The sequence below is a fragment of the Colletes latitarsis genome, chromosome 5 (genome assembly GCF_051014445.1).
Source record: "Colletes latitarsis isolate SP2378_abdomen chromosome 5, iyColLati1, whole genome shotgun sequence".
NCBI classification, from domain to species: Eukaryota; Metazoa; Arthropoda; class Insecta; order Hymenoptera; family Colletidae; genus Colletes; species Colletes latitarsis.
Window position 1 is genome coordinate 28,689,977 of NC_135138.1, and position 15,658 is coordinate 28,705,634.

General features: G+C 36.7%; 1 protein-coding gene across 1 annotated transcript; it reads left to right on the forward strand.

The window, feature by feature from the left end:
- The first annotated feature begins 3,032 nt into the window (after positions 1-3,032).
- LOC143342037 (uncharacterized) lies at positions 3,033-15,545 on the forward strand. The gene is made up of 4 exons (XM_076765519.1): positions 3,033-3,191; positions 7,182-7,363; positions 12,924-13,040; positions 15,437-15,545. The coding sequence occupies exons 1-4, from the start codon at positions 3,033-3,035 to the stop codon at positions 15,543-15,545; spliced, it is 567 nt and encodes a 188-aa protein (XP_076621634.1).
- The last annotated feature ends 113 nt before the right edge of the window (positions 15,546-15,658 follow it).

Sequence of the window (15,658 nt, forward strand, 5' to 3'; positions counted from 1 at the left end):
CTATGTTAAATTTCGATCACGCCGGGCGGTGGGCGACGGGGCGGCAGAGAGGGAGGGCGGAACGCGAGAGAAAAATTATCGCCTCCGCTAAAAAATCTGCAATTTCGTTTTTTTTACAACGTCGAGTGTTCCAATTATATTTTCGCCCGACGGTCCACGAGGTCCGTCGTAAAATTTCATGACCCCTGGCGAACGCGAACGACGATCCCATCATTCTAATTACTTGGTGATCCGAGGACAATGATCCGCGGCCCTCTTTCTATAGTATTAATTTCACGTCGGACGATATCTCGATAATTCAGTCGGCACGCTGACACTGTGGCCCCAATCCTCTTTACCGTTCGGCTATTTCGCTATTTATGCAGCCAACTCCCGACGAAATTCATTTGTATTAATTTATTCCACTGGTCGCGTTCCACAGAGGACCGTCGATTACTATTTCAAAGAGAAACGGTGCCTCGACTAATTTCTTGCCAATTTCAAGCACCCCTTTGATTCTTCGCACAAAAGAGCCGCCCCCTAAACAACGACAATTCGTTTTGCTTTCTTCTATATTCTCCCCCCATTGTCCAAACCGATTTCTACGACTATAATTAAAATAAATAAACTAGATATTACATAGATTCGAAGAAAGGGTGATTTTGATGTAGATGATTTTTCCTTTAAAGTTGAAAAGTAGTAACAAAATACTTGTAAAGTTAGTTTGCAGGGATAAAGACAGAAATGATAATAACTATGTTTTTAAAGAACTAAACAGGGTGTTCGGCCACGCCTGAGAAAAATTTTAATACAGGATTCTAGAGGCCAAAATAAGACGAAAATCAAGAATAGCAATTTGTTGATGGAAGCTTCGTTAAAAAGTTATTAACAATTAAATTCAAAAATTTCAAATCGTTCTAAAAAAATTATTTCTAGGTTCTGGGGGCAATTACAATCATTTTTGGTGAATAGATATACCTCCGAAATCCTATCCACTTTCGAGAAAAAAATTCGAGTAAGTGCTGAAAGTTTTGGGAGAAAAAAAAGACTTTCGAATCGTCTTGGAAAAATTATTTTTAGTTGCAGAGGTCAATTGCAAGCATTTTTGGTCAATAGACATACCCCCGAAATCCTACTCAGTTTCGAGAAAAAAATTCCTTACCGAAAATATAATTTCTGGTCAGAAACGTCTGCCCGAATTTTCATGCGACTCTTTAAAACGTCATAACTTTTGAACGGATTGAACGATTTTAATGTTTAAAAAAGCAGACTACGCGTATTTTGGCGGAGAATATGTACAAATCGCAAAAATATTCGAAAAGTTGGTCCTTGACCCCGCAAAATGAGAAAACCCCCATAAAAATGGTCCAATTTTCAAACAGCCATAACTCCTACAATTGTGAATATATTTCAATGAAACTTTTTTCTGAAGTAGAGCTCATGAGTACCTACAAAAAAGTATTAGACAACTTTTCTGTAGGGCGTCAAACAAAATTACTAAAAATGAAAAAGTAATTTTTAAGAAAAATCGACAGGGGGTAGGTAGGTGCCTAAATTTTTCGGCGAAAATGAAAAGTTTCAAATCGTTCTAAAACAATTATTTCTAGGTTCTGGGGTCAATTATAACCATTTTTGGTGAATAGATGTACCTCCGAAATCCTACCCACTTTCTAGAAAAAAAGTCGAGAAGGTGTGAAATTTTTCGACGGAAAAAAAAATTTCAAATCGTTTTGGAAAAATTATTTTCGGTTGCGGGAGTTAATTACAATCATTTTTGGTCAATAGAGATACCCCTGAAATCTTGCGCATTTTCGAGAAAAAAATTCCTTACCGAAAATGTAATGTCTGACCATACATGGATATGTTTCCCTGAAATTTCATGCGTATGTTTAAAACATCATAACTTCTGAACGAGTTGGACGATTTTAATTTTTCAAAATGCAAACAACGCGTATTTTGGTGAAGAATATTTGGAGATTCTAAGAATATTCGAAAAGGAATGATTCGCGAAGATTATAATCTCGTGTCTGATAAAATTAATAGTCTCGCGAACCGTATTGTTTTATTGAACCGTTCGGGCATGCTTTTAAGTGGAGTTCCAGGTTGCTCGATTTTATGAAAGTTTCAACGAGTTGGTAGTTTTTGCAAGATTAGATCTGCGAACGATAACGGCTGATAAAGATTAATCTTTCGTTAAGTGGATCCACTTTCGTGCCAGTGTATCGTGATAAATGCACCAATTTTTCTATACGAGTGCAAACGTTCAACCTTCGCTTCGATGTTTCTAATAATTCATCTGCCAGTAGCAATACAGTTCCCTCCTGTTCCCGGAGCTTGTGGTTGCTCGAAAAGTTGAACCATTACATTTCAATTGCACCGCCGTAAATGTTAAAGTGTCCCATAAAATATCATCCATTCAAAAATCCTGAAGTATTTAATAATAATTCCAGCAAACTTTCGTTTCGAACAGAACGACCTATAGAGGTTTCTCCAAACTCGTCACAAATCTCGATGAAAGAAAACATTTAGCGAACCATTAAAGTAAAATTAAATTACTCTTTACGTTTTAAAACATTCTTTTGAGTTTGCCTGTGTTTAAAATACTTTTAAAAAATTTTTTAATGCTAAATACTTTCAGTACTTTCTGAGATACTCTAAGTACGATATATATCTTATCTACTAATGTCCCGAGATATAATTTAGAGCCGTTAGAAAGTCTCTAGTCATTGTTCTACAAAGTCTACGGAGTCCACAAAGTACATCCACGCTGTAGAAATACGAGGAAATAAAATTCCCGGAAGATTCTTTCACGCGCGAACGGGGAACAGCTGAAAACCACGTGCAATTTGTACTCGCTCGTATTTTAACGACTAATTTAAAGTAGTTTAACGATTCGGCTATAAACTTTTCGCTAAACGGTCCTAAACATTTCAACCACCGTTACCCGTTATTATATCATCCGCCAGTTCCTGTCACTTAGCGTCTCTGACCAGGTAAACTGGTCGGACAAATCCTCTCCCGTTGACCGAAGCAATTCACCGAAGTTTAACGGGATGCCAGCGGCGTATCCATTGTTCCTCGTTCTGGCAATCAAATTCTTCCATATATCGAACGCGATAACATCGCTGCAACCGACGAATGAAACCATCGACCGGTCCAAAAGGGAATTCGACGCGAAATACCTGGTCTTTCCTCGAGGAAGCAACGTTCAAGTGAGTGGAACTTTCTGATAAAATTCTTCGACCTTCCTTAAACGCGAACTCTGAACCCTCTTCGAATATTATTGTCGTTGGACTAGAACAAAAATATACAAATTGGAGCATTAACTGTGTATAAAATATTTTTGCTATTTTAAAACACTCTTTAATCAATGCAATATCGCAGTTTCTGATCTTCGATTCTTCAAATGTTTTCAAAAATAAACGTTGACAGATGGGGTGAAAATAACACACTAAATAGATAATAAATATAATGTAATATCATATAATTCCTAATTTGATGCATTATTTTCCTTCCATTATCCAACTTCTATAAAATTATGATTTTCTCCGAAATTTGTAAAGACTGCTTTCACCCCTAACTGTAGAAATATTTTTTGGAAAAATTACACTCGTACAGGCGCTTCAGGGAAAAAGTTAAAATGTTAAATTTGTACACTTTGTTCTCCCTCGTTACGGCGAATAAAGTCGTTAAATAAATTGAATATAAAAATTCAAAAAGCCTGCAGTGTGTCGCCCTCGAAACAGACCCTGCCCTTGTTTAGTCAAGTTCTCATATCCGAGACACGTTTTCCTATATACTCTGTACGTTCATATTTTTCTCTGCCTCCGACCCCGCGCTTTCATCGTAAAAACATAACGTTACACCGTCGGTGTCCTCGAGATGCTTCGTCGAGGCAAGTTCGGCAAACTTGCGCTGTAAACGATGGCTTAATAATTTCTAATAACCGACACGGCTCGAAGTAGCGGCGTCGTTCCGCGGAGGAAACCTCTTCGTCATTGAAAACGCCAGCATGTAAAATTTAAATGATAAAAGGGCCCCGCGTCGCTGCGACGAACGTCAGTAATTGGACGAAATTAATAATTAACCGTTCGTGAAATTTGAATACGAAAGTAGACAGAGCTGGGTGTGCTTTATACAAGTTGCAAAATCGTGGGCTGCGTGACGTAAATTGTAAAATATTACTTGTGCAAACTATACTTCTAAATTCTCGTTCAACGATGTACCGAAGTTCTTCTTTTATATTCTTTTATCAAGATTTATTTCGTTATTTAATTGTTTGACAACCGTTAAATCAAACTTAATTGCAAGGAATGTCGATTATCTGTCTCAAATTATAGATTTTTAATAAATATGTACAGATTGAACTATTTGTTATGAATGACAAGGTCTTCTAAATTCTCGTTCAACGAAGTACTGTACAAGTTCTTATTTTATATTCTTTTATCAAGATTTATTTCATTATTTAATTGTTTGGCAACTGTTAAATCTAACTTAATTGCAGGGAATGTCGATTATTTGTTTCAAATTGTAGATTTTTGATAAAAATGTACAGCTTGAACTATTTGTCATGAATGACAAGGTCTTCTAAATTCTCATTCAACGAAGTACTGTACAAGTTCTTATTTTATATTCTTTTATCAAGATTTATTTCGTTATTTAATTGTTTGACAACTGTTAAATCAAACTTAATTGCAGGGAATGTCGATTATCTGTCTCAAATTATAGATTTTTAATAAATATGTACAGATTGAACTATTTGTCATGAATGACAAGGTCTTCTAAATTCTAGTTCAACGAAGTACCGTACAAGTTCTTCTTTTATATTCTTTTATCAAGGTTTATTTCGTTATTTAATTGTTTGACAACTGTTAAATCAAACTTAATTGCAGGGAATGTCGATTAACTGTTTCAAATTGTAGATTTTTAATAAAAATGTACAGATTGAACTATTTGTTATGAATGACAAGGTCTTCTAAATTCTAGTTCAACGAAGTACTGTACAAGTTCTTATTTTATATTCTTTTATCAAGATTTATTTCGTTATTTAATTGTTTGGCAACTGTTAAATCAAACTTAATTGCAGGGAATGTCGATTATCTGTTTCAAATTGTAGATTTTTGATAAAAATGTACAGCTTGAACTATTTGTCATGAATGACAAGGTCTTCTAAATTCTCGTTCAACGAAGTACTGTACAAGTTCTTATTTTATATTCTTTTATCAAGATTTATTTCGTTATTTAATTGTTTGGCAACTGTTAAATCAAACTTAATTGCAGGGAATGTCGATTATTTGTTTCAAATTGTAGATTTTTGATAAAAATGTACAGCTTGAACTATTTGTCATGAATGACAAGGTCTTCTAAATTCTCATTCAACGAAGTACTGTACAAGTTCTTATTTTATATTCTTTTATCAAGATTTATTTCGTTATTTAATTGTTTGGCAACTGTTAAATCAAACTTAATTGCAGGGAATGTCGATTAACTGTTTCAAATTGTAGATTTTTGATAAAAATGTACAGCTTGAACTATTTGTTATGAATGACAAGGTCTTCTAAATTCTCGTTCAACGATGTACTGTACAAGTTCTTATTTTATATTCTTTTATCAAGATTTATCTCGTTATTTAATTGTTTGACAACTGTTAAATCAAACTTAATTGCAGGGAATGTCGATTATCTGTCTCAAATTATAGATTTTTAATAAATATGTACAGATTGAACTATTTGTTATGAATGACAAGGTCTTCTAAATTCTCGTTCAACGAAGTACTGTACAAGTTCTTATTTTATATTCTTTTATCAAGATTTATTTCGTTATTTAATTGTTTGACAACTGTTAAATCAAACTTAATTGCAGGGAATGTCGATTATCTGTCTCAAATTATAGATTTTTAATAAATATGTACAGCTTGAACTATTTGTTATGAATGACAAGGTCTTCTAAATTCTCGTTCAACGAAGTACTGTACAAGTTCTTATTTTATATTCTTTTATCAAGATTTATTTCGTTATTTAATTGTTTGGCAACTGTTAAATCAAACTTAATTGCAGGGAATGTCGATTATCTGTTTCAAATTGTAGATTTTTGATAAAAATGTACAGCTTGAACTATTTGTCATGAATGACAAGGTCTTCTAAATTCTCGTTCAACGAAGTACTGTACAAGTTCTTATTTTATATTCTTTTATCAAGATTTATTTCGTTATTTAATTGTTTGGCAACTGTTAAATCAAACTTAATTGCAGGGAATGTCGATTATTTGTTTCAAATTGTAGATTTTTGATAAAAATGTACAGCTTGAACTATTTGTCATGAATGACAAGGTCTTCTAAATTCTCATTCAACGAAGTACTGTACAAGTTCTTATTTTATATTCTTTTATCAAGATTTATTTCGTTATTTAATTGTTTGGCAACTGTTAAATCAAACTTAATTGCAGGGAATGTCGATTAACTGTTTCAAATTGTAGATTTTTGATAAAAATGTACAGCTTGAACTATTTGTTATGAATGACAAGGTCTTCTAAATTCTCGTTCAACGATGTACTGTACAAGTTCTTATTTTATATTCTTTTATCAAGATTTATCTCGTTATTTAATTGTTTGACAACTGTTAAATCAAACTTAATTGCAGGGAATGTCGATTATCTGTCTCAAATTATAGATTTTTAATAAATATGTACAGATTGAACTATTTGTTATGAATGACAAGGTCTTCTAAATTCTCGTTCAACGAAGTACTGTACAAGTTCTTATTTTATATTCTTTTATCAAGATTTATTTCGTTATTTAATTGTTTGACAACTGTTAAATCAAACTTAATTGCAGGGAATGTCAATTATCTGTTTCAAATTGTAGATTTTTGATAAAAATGTACATTGTGAACTATTTATCATGGATGACAAGGTTCGAAAAGATTTTGTATAATTTTATTCGTATAATCTTGCACTTTTTTGCTGTGTTATTTAATAAATATTAACTAACTGAAACAACACAATCTACGAGTGACTTTGAATATACAAATTTGAAATATCAGAACGTAATACTCTGATAATTTTGTCAAGAATTCTCTAAATACTCTGATCTTCGAGTGCAAATGGTCCAGATCTAAATACCAAGTTTGCATTCACTGAACTTATCCAGCCACTCCTCCCAATGAAAATGACTTACTTTGAATTTGATACATTTGATCACCCAGTTGGTGTACTGTTTGACCATGAACAACTACGCAAAACCATACGGATTGTCCACCATTGGAATCACCGCTGGACAAGCATGGGAGCTGCCCAGCGAGAGTATGTTGTCACGCAAAAGTGCAGATGATTATCATCGTCGAAGCAGAAGAGAACTCTTTCGTAAAATGGAGTTGCTATTGGGCACGTGAGTATCCAACGACTACTAAATTCAATCTAACTATGTGTCTATAAATCCTAATAAGTATCAATTCCGAAGTATTCTATCGAGGTGTCGAAATAAGTTACCATTGGTAATAATAGAATTTTTTCATACGTGACTCTTATTTTTGAAAGAGTAAAAACATTCTTTTTAATATTACTACATATACGTGTACGATCCACTACGCAAATTTATCAGATTCTACCCTTAAAACATTACTAATTTTTTTTGTACGTTTACACTAAACCATTGTCATCCTTTCTTTTATCTTCAATGATTTACGAACGCAATTAAACCCAAGAATGAATTCTGTTGAAAATTCTTAATCTTGTTAATCCTGCGGCACACTTTTATGAAAAATGAGTACAATACAGTTCCGAACAATGGATAATTACAGTGAAAATTTCAAAAACAGTAAACATTGGAAATTCATTAACCCAGATAAGGCTGACTTCTCCGTTGCTATCTTTTTAAAATATTATATGCCTAGCGCAGAAACGAAGCGACGATATATTTAAATCCATCTAAAAGGACATAGTGTCGGCTCAGTATTGCTGACTTCTCGACTCGATGATTAAAAATCACCGATCTGGACATTTCTACGACTGTGCAAACTGGGTCGTTTAAACGGAACCACCGAAATGCAAATTTATTGCACTTCGACTTTCTTAATACAAATCCCAATTCTTAATCATTTACTAACACCGCCGACAAGATTACAGTTCCTCGCGAATTGCTTGGCAAATAAAAAATAAATCAATTGGATTCAAAAGCGTAAGCGTAAGGGGTTAAAGAAAACCTAAAGTCGGCTTATAATTGACACGAATCGGGATCAAGTTCTCGTCGAGGCCTCTCGTTTCCTCCGCCTCGTCCCTCCTACGAAAACCCCCGTTCGAAGAGCAATTTTTCCTCCAACGCGACCGTTTCGCGAGTCGGTTTACACGGCCGCGGAGTATTGTATCGCTGGCAAAGAAAGTCCGCGTCGAGTATACTTCGGAAGGGGGCTCGCGGCATTGTTCCATACCCAAGGGCCTCTTGATTTTCGGTGGGAAGGGGTGTGTGGTGAAGAGGACTCTCCTATATGCAAAACAACCAAGCCTCGAATTTTTATCGTCGATAGAAGGGACCCCCCCTGCCTCGTTCTAACATAATCGTCGAAAAACGACAATGAGGGGCCCTGACGGCGGGTTAAGTGGCCCTTCGCCCTCCGTCGAGCCCGCACAAAAACACGTTGACCTCCGTTTTAGGGAAAACGAACGGGCAAACGATCGCGGGAACGCTTTCTCCCGCCTTTCAGCGCGCGGATCGCTTTCTTCTCCTCTTCGCGCGCTGAACGAAAGCTGCTGGACGAAACAAAAGCCACGCTGACCGAACACGAGCGTCCAACGGACGTTTCTCTCGCCGCTGTAAACCCGGAAACCTAAACCCGCCGCGACAAAAGGGCAGAGGCTTTTCACGGATTCGCTGCGATTGTACGCTCTGAATCGAGTTCGCCGATAAAGCGGACCCTTTCGTCTGTTTCGAGTGTCGCTTCGAGACCTCGGACGCTCAAGGGGCCTCCTTCGAATCTACTTTGCGTTACAGGAACGAGTAATGATTCCATTCGAGCCGCGAAGAAGCTTGTATGACTTAAACATAGGCGAACGTGGTGAAAGGAAGAGAGATTCGAATGTTGATACGTTGAAATGGAATTGCCACTGAAACGACGAATGAACCGTTGGAACTTTTGTACGTTTCAGATAAAATAGTTCGCTCTCGAAGAGATTAAATCGGAGCTCAAAGTTTCATCCCGAACGCAACTGCGTTTTCATTATGGAAGCATTCGAGTATTCAATGGGGTATTAGTATTTAGAAAGTATTTACGTGAAATTGGAATGTCATAGGGGAATGGAAGCACCGTCGAACCGGAGGATCGAGTGAAACGGAATAAAATGGGAGTCCATCTCGAGACAACGAGAGGCTGACAGACGATGGAAAAGCCGTTCTCGCGTTTTGAAGCACCCTGTACACGGAACATTAAACTGTGCAAGAAGCATCCGGGACCGTTCGAGTATTGACAAATGAGGGAGATTTCTCTCGATGCCCGAAGGGGTGCATTACTCGAATGCGTTACTCGAAAGGAGGCATTATCGATCGATTAAAACAGCCATTCTACGCGGCCGTGTGTGGGCGAGCATCGCATACTGCTTGCATAAATATCATCGATTACCCGATATTGGTAACCATTTGTCAAATTGCTGCATCGGAATTCGGGCGGCATCGATAAATGGCAGTCGGAATTAATCTTTACGTTCCGCGTTCGGTTATTCGCTTTCGACGACGCACAATGGTCGCGAGGGAAAACAAGCGACTGATGTCGGTGAAGATTATGCGTCCAAACGCATTCGATAAGCAATTTATTTAAATATTTCTATATGAAACAGAATTGTTTTCGTTTTTATTGCAGCCGAAACTGCCGCAACTGTAAATCATGCCAACCGGAAATATTTTACGAATATTATTCCAACCGGGAAGTTTTTACTCCTCGATGTGTATAAATAACGATGAATAACGGAACTGCAAATTAATGAACGTAATGTCTTTATTTGTAACACGATGTTCCTCTAAAATAGAGTAGACCATTTTATAATGATTTAACGTTTGCTGCATTCAAAATGATTCCAAAATAATCAGAATAATCCGTAACCTAAATATTAACGTTTAGGGCCAAGTGTCCTAATATTTATAACCACAGAAAGTGAGAAAGAAAATGAAATTACAGAAACATTTTTGACCACATATTATATTTTCGGAAAAGAATTTTTTTCTCGAAAGTGCATAGAATTTCGAGAGTATGTCTATTCACCAAAAATGATTGTAATTGTCTCCCGGAACCGAAAATAATTTTTTTACGATGATTTGAAATTTTTTAATTACGACGAAAAATTTGTCTACTTACTGAATTTTTTTCTCGAAAATGGATAATATTTCGAGAGTGTCTATTCACCAAAAATGATTGTAATTGACCCCAGAACCTAAAAATAATTTTTTTAGAACGATTTGAAACTTTTCATTTTCGCCGAAAAATTTGGACAGCTACCCCCCCCCCTGTCGATTTTTCTTAAAAATTCGTTTTTCATTTCTAGTAATTTTGTTTGACGCCCTACAGAAAAGTTGTCTAATACTTTTTTGTAGGTACCCATGAGCTCTACTTCAGAAAAAAGTTTCATTGAAATATATTCACTATTCTAGGAGTTATGACTGTTTGAAAATTGGACCATTTTTATAGGGTTTTTCTCATTTTACGGGGTCAAAGATTAAGTTTTCGAATATTTTTACGATTTATACATATTCTCCACCAAAATACGCGTTGTTTGCTTTTTTAAACATTAAAATCCGTCAATCCGTTCAGAAGTTATGATGTTTTAAAGATTCGCATGAAAATTCAAGTAGAGATTTCTGGCCTGAAATTATATTTTCTGTAAGGAATTTTTTTCTCGAAAACGCGTAGGAATTATATAGTATGTCTATTCACCAAAAGTGATTGTAATTGACTCCTGCAGACGAAAATAATTTTTTCAGAACGATTTGAAAATTTTTTTTTCACTAAAAAATTTCCACATCTGCCCCATGTCGATTTCTCTGAAAAATTAGTTTTTGATTTGTAATAAATTTACTTGACGCTGTACAGGGACGTTGTCTAATACTTTTTTGTTGGTGCCCATGAGCTCTACTTCAGAAAAAAATTTCATCCAAATATATTCACTATTCTAGGAGTTATGGCTCTTTGAAAATTGAACCATTTTTATGGGGTTTTCCCCATTTTACAGGGTCAACAAATAACTTTTTTAATATTGTTAGAATTTCTACTTATTCTCTACCAAAATACGCGTTGTTTGCTTTTTTAAACATCAAAATCCGTCAATCCGTTCAGAAGTTATGACGTTTTGAACAAGCACATGAATTTTCAGTAGAGCGTCTAAACAAATGGTCAGACATATAATTTTCGGTAAAGAATTTTTTTCTCGAAACTGCATAGGATTTCGGGGGTATGTCTATTCAACAAAAATGCTTATAATTGACCCCCACAACTGAAAATAATTTTTTTAGAACGATTTAAAATTTTTTAATTTCTTCGAAAAATTGCAGTACCTGTCGATTTTTCTTACAATTTCGCGTTTCATTTTTAATAAACACAACCATGGATAATCTAGTAATTTATTAATAAAACATAATATATATAAAATTCCTACGCTTTATCCGTTAACTGTTTAGTATCGACGTCACTACTGGATGCATGCAACTGTGATTTCTTTGTTTGCATGAAATATAATCCGTAACATTTATCGAAGAATAGCCAGAGTAAATAATCGGAACTCTAGTGTACGTAGATGTCCAAAAATAAAGTCGTTCAGTTCAAGTTAGTTCATTAGTTCATTATTTCAGTTTCAAGTGCACAAAAGCTAAAACTAATTACGTTTTACGTAGAGATATTAAAGAATGGCGGTAATTTATTTTTATTGCGAACGCGTCCCGTCCCACTGCGCGACGTTCCGCGTGGATCTAAGCGACTCTTTTGCTCGGGAATTGCACGAGCGTTCTTCATAAACTGTCGAGGACACCATAGACCCAGATATCTCGCGATGGTTTGCGCGCTATGCAGTTACTTCATCGCGTTAATCGTCCTCCATTGTTCCGTCTGCGGCTTCTTAACTGAATGCACGCGGTACCTCCGAGTAGCTCAAAGTTTTGGTCGAAGAACCGTGAAGTAATTCAGGAAAACAGTAACATCGATAGCTCCGACTCCAACGACAGCAGATTTTCCAACAGAGTATCGCATTATGTCTAAAAGCCAGGAACGTTTAATTATAGAGAATTCTTGAAAGTTGAACTCAAACTGCTCGAAGAAGACAGTGAATGAGATACAACAGCTAGCCTTAATCCCTAGCTTAATTAGCTTTCTCGTTGGTATCATTCGTTCGACTTGATCGTCGAAACTTGGGCGTTCCTGTTTAACTGGAACTTTTACTCGGCATTGAGAAGGAAAAGTTCTCCGTTTATTTAAAATTTAACGAATGAAACTTCCAACGAGTACGCTTCGTTTTGTTTTCTTGAAACGGACAAATTAACAGTGGCAAAATTGCTGTTTATTTCATAATTGTTTCCGTTGTATTTTGTTTGCGTTGAAGCGCAGTGAAAGAAATCGTGCCCCTTTCGAACGCGTCTCCCATGATTGCTCAGCGGATTTCCTGTTCGCAATGAAACACGGCAATTGCATTATTCCAATCCTGATAGCGGAGCATCGTACTCCATAATTGCCAGTGTTTGGTTCCCGAGGTAACCAGCGGGGACTGGGTACGGGGCTTGCTGGAAAGGGCGGAGTGGGTCCTTGTAAACCTTCGTCGGTTTACACCGAACCACTCGCCGGTATCAACGCTCGACGCTATTATCGCGAACTTAATGAATAGACCGCCGACTCACGAACAGCCTGACGACGATAACGAGGATGATAGTGATAAACGATCTCGGTACCGCGCCCCTCTAACTAACGTATTCTCTTGCGAAGTCAGGGCAAGGACGGAAGGGCCTGCGTTCTCAAGGCAATCTGCAGGGCTGCCGCCAGAAGTCAAACAGAAATTGGTAGAGCCACCTTCTTCGAGGAGATTCTGCACGCTGTGTTCACGTGAGTATCCCCAAATCGAGAAACGGAATTATTATTCCTGAGACGAGACGCAACTCGTAAAGGAACCCAGACTTCATGTTTCCATCCAAATATCTGACAATTATCAACTGAAATTATTAGTAAATTATGTATTTTTAAGCAATAGTACGGATGCTTTAAGCGATTTCTTTATTTGTCTGACATGTCTGACAATTATCAGGTATTTCTACTTGCGTTGTTCTTTGCGAGCACTGCTGACGTTGACACGGTGTTATTTGTTTCGAGTAGTTTAGATTATTATATTTAGGGAGCTGTAAGATCAACGACAAACAGGTAATACCACGATCGATGTTTAAAAACACCAATGTAAGTAGAAATAACGAGTAATGGTCAGACACTCTACCCATGTCGTGCCTAATGAATTTTCTAAATCAATTTTCTCGGATAAAAAGCATCGTATCTAATGTTTTATTGTATATTTTTAATTCGTTACTTCGTTTAGAATCACTACATTCTCAATTGCACCAACAATTACACGTGTATTAGCAGTGGAAGTGTCTCGGTGCAAAAAAATATGATCTTTATGTAATTTTTTAGTAAAAAGAGATTTTTTCAACTTATCCAATTTCAATGCCCTCTTAATCTAGACTTAAAAATATTTACCTCGCGAGAAAATCGTCATTCGATACGCCACGTTCGCGTCTGACAATTAGTATCTGAAACCCCTCGTCCCGCTTATTGATTAATCAATTGGCGACTGGCAAGGGGATTAACGGAAAATTGAATCGTGAGAAAATAATGATTCGAATGAAAAACGCGGGCTGATCGAACCGTTCGTTTACATAAAGAAAAATAAGAATGAACAATGACTAGCGAAGGGATTGATCTAGCTCGAAAAAACATTGAGTTCGAAGATTGAAATGGGGAATGATGATTAATCGAACGTCGATTGATTAAGTGAAAACTAATTTACTTGAAGAGTAGCTGATTGAAGTGGTCTCTTTCATAGAACCTCACAGAGTCGAGCAAATTTTATTCAGGAACGAAATACAAAAAAGTTTAATATTTTGATTCGTTATTCGTTCTACGAATAATTAGTTGAAAACGTTTGGCAGTTATCAGAGACTAAGTTGATTAAATTGTATTAAATATAAATTCGTAATAGAATTTGGCAGTAAACACTGTTTATCGATGGTGTGTATATCACAGGATGGTGAGGATGTAGATGGAATAATAAATAAATAAATCTAATATTTTGATTCGTTATTCGTTCTACGAATAATTAGTCGAAAACGTTTGACAGTTATCAAAGACTAAGTTGATTAAATATAAATTCGTAATAGAATTTGGCAGTAAACACTGTTTATCAATGGTAGTTTTGTATATCACAGGATGGGTGTAGATGGAATAACTTGAAAGCTCAAAAGAAAGAAGAAGACGGAAACGGTCGAAAAAAAGAAACGAAATAGAGGGATCGTCGAGGGGTACAACTGTCATCAAAATGTCGTCGTGTTCGCAGTACGACGAAGTAGCTCCTGAGAGAAGCGACTTTAGAACGAGCCGCGTTCGCGTTACACTTTCTCGATAACGCGTTGAATTTATTCATGACATACGACCGTGACGCTTAACGTCGTCCGTCTGCCAGGTCCGCGGGAATTCCTTTCGACAACTTTTCCCTCCGTTTTAATAACCGTTCAAGAAAGTTCGCAGCTCGCTCGAAGAATCGCGAGTTACCACTTCTACGAAAGGGTATTGTTCATCGAACGGAAAGTTCGAAGGCGTTCGCGCTTCGATAATTAATAACGTCGGTGAATCGCGAGCAACGCCGATCGAGGTTCAACGTATTTTTAGATACTTCGAACGATCGTCGGTACTTCGTTCCGTGGGATAAAGTTGGACGAAAGAACGATGAGAATTTACCGGGATGCCTGCCCGTTTAAAACTCGGCGTTTCGTTCGTCGCGAAGTTTCGCCCTGGAAAATTTACATAACAGGCTATCTTCTCTGATGATTACATCGTCCGTCTACGACTTTGCTTTGTCGAAGTAAATTCTCGCTTTCTTCGACGCTCGGACGATGTTGCGCCAGTTGCAAAGAGAAGGTGCCAAACTTCGGGTCTAAGATTTTGATGAAACTTTCGGGCTATGTAATTGAACGTTTCCTGGCGTTACATATTGCCCGCATTCTACTCTATTAGTTACTTTAACTTTTCTAATTACACAGAACTGGATTCGGGTGATTTCACGCGAAGAGTCGATAATGTCAAATGAAAGTTTACGAACCTTTGTTTGCGAGTTTCTATTATTTGTAAATATAATTATTCGTATCTTATTTTAAGTATTTCTTATATTAAATGATAAGCTGAGCTAACAATTTGACCACCCACGTTGTTGTTTAACCACGTTATCCACGCTTCAGATTACCTGGGACTTTCGAGGACACGGACAGAGTGACCGAGTACGAGAGAGCTTATTTCCGGCGAGAGAAGTGCGACGAAATGGAAGACAGGTGTTCAGACGTCTTCTAAACGGACTCCTTCTTCTTAATTTTCCGAACTATAGAAATCTCAGCGCGCGGGAAGATCCCACGAAAGCACTCGAGTTAAGTTTCCCGCGGTGGTTTGGCGAAACCGCGTTGCGT

Excerpts from the sequence above, each read along its gene's own strand:
- LOC143342037 (XM_076765519.1), top strand. The coding sequence starts at position 3,033 with ATGCCAGCGGCGTATCCATTGTTCCTCGTTCTGGCAATCAAATTCTTC. Across the intron at positions 3,192-7,181 it reads CTCGAGGAAGCAACGTTCAA|TTGGTGTACTGTTTGACCAT; the intron begins GTGAGTGGAACT and ends TTGATCACCCAG. Across the intron at positions 7,364-12,923 it reads ATGGAGTTGCTATTGGGCAC|TCAGGGCAAGGACGGAAGGG; the intron begins GTGAGTATCCAA and ends TCTCTTGCGAAG.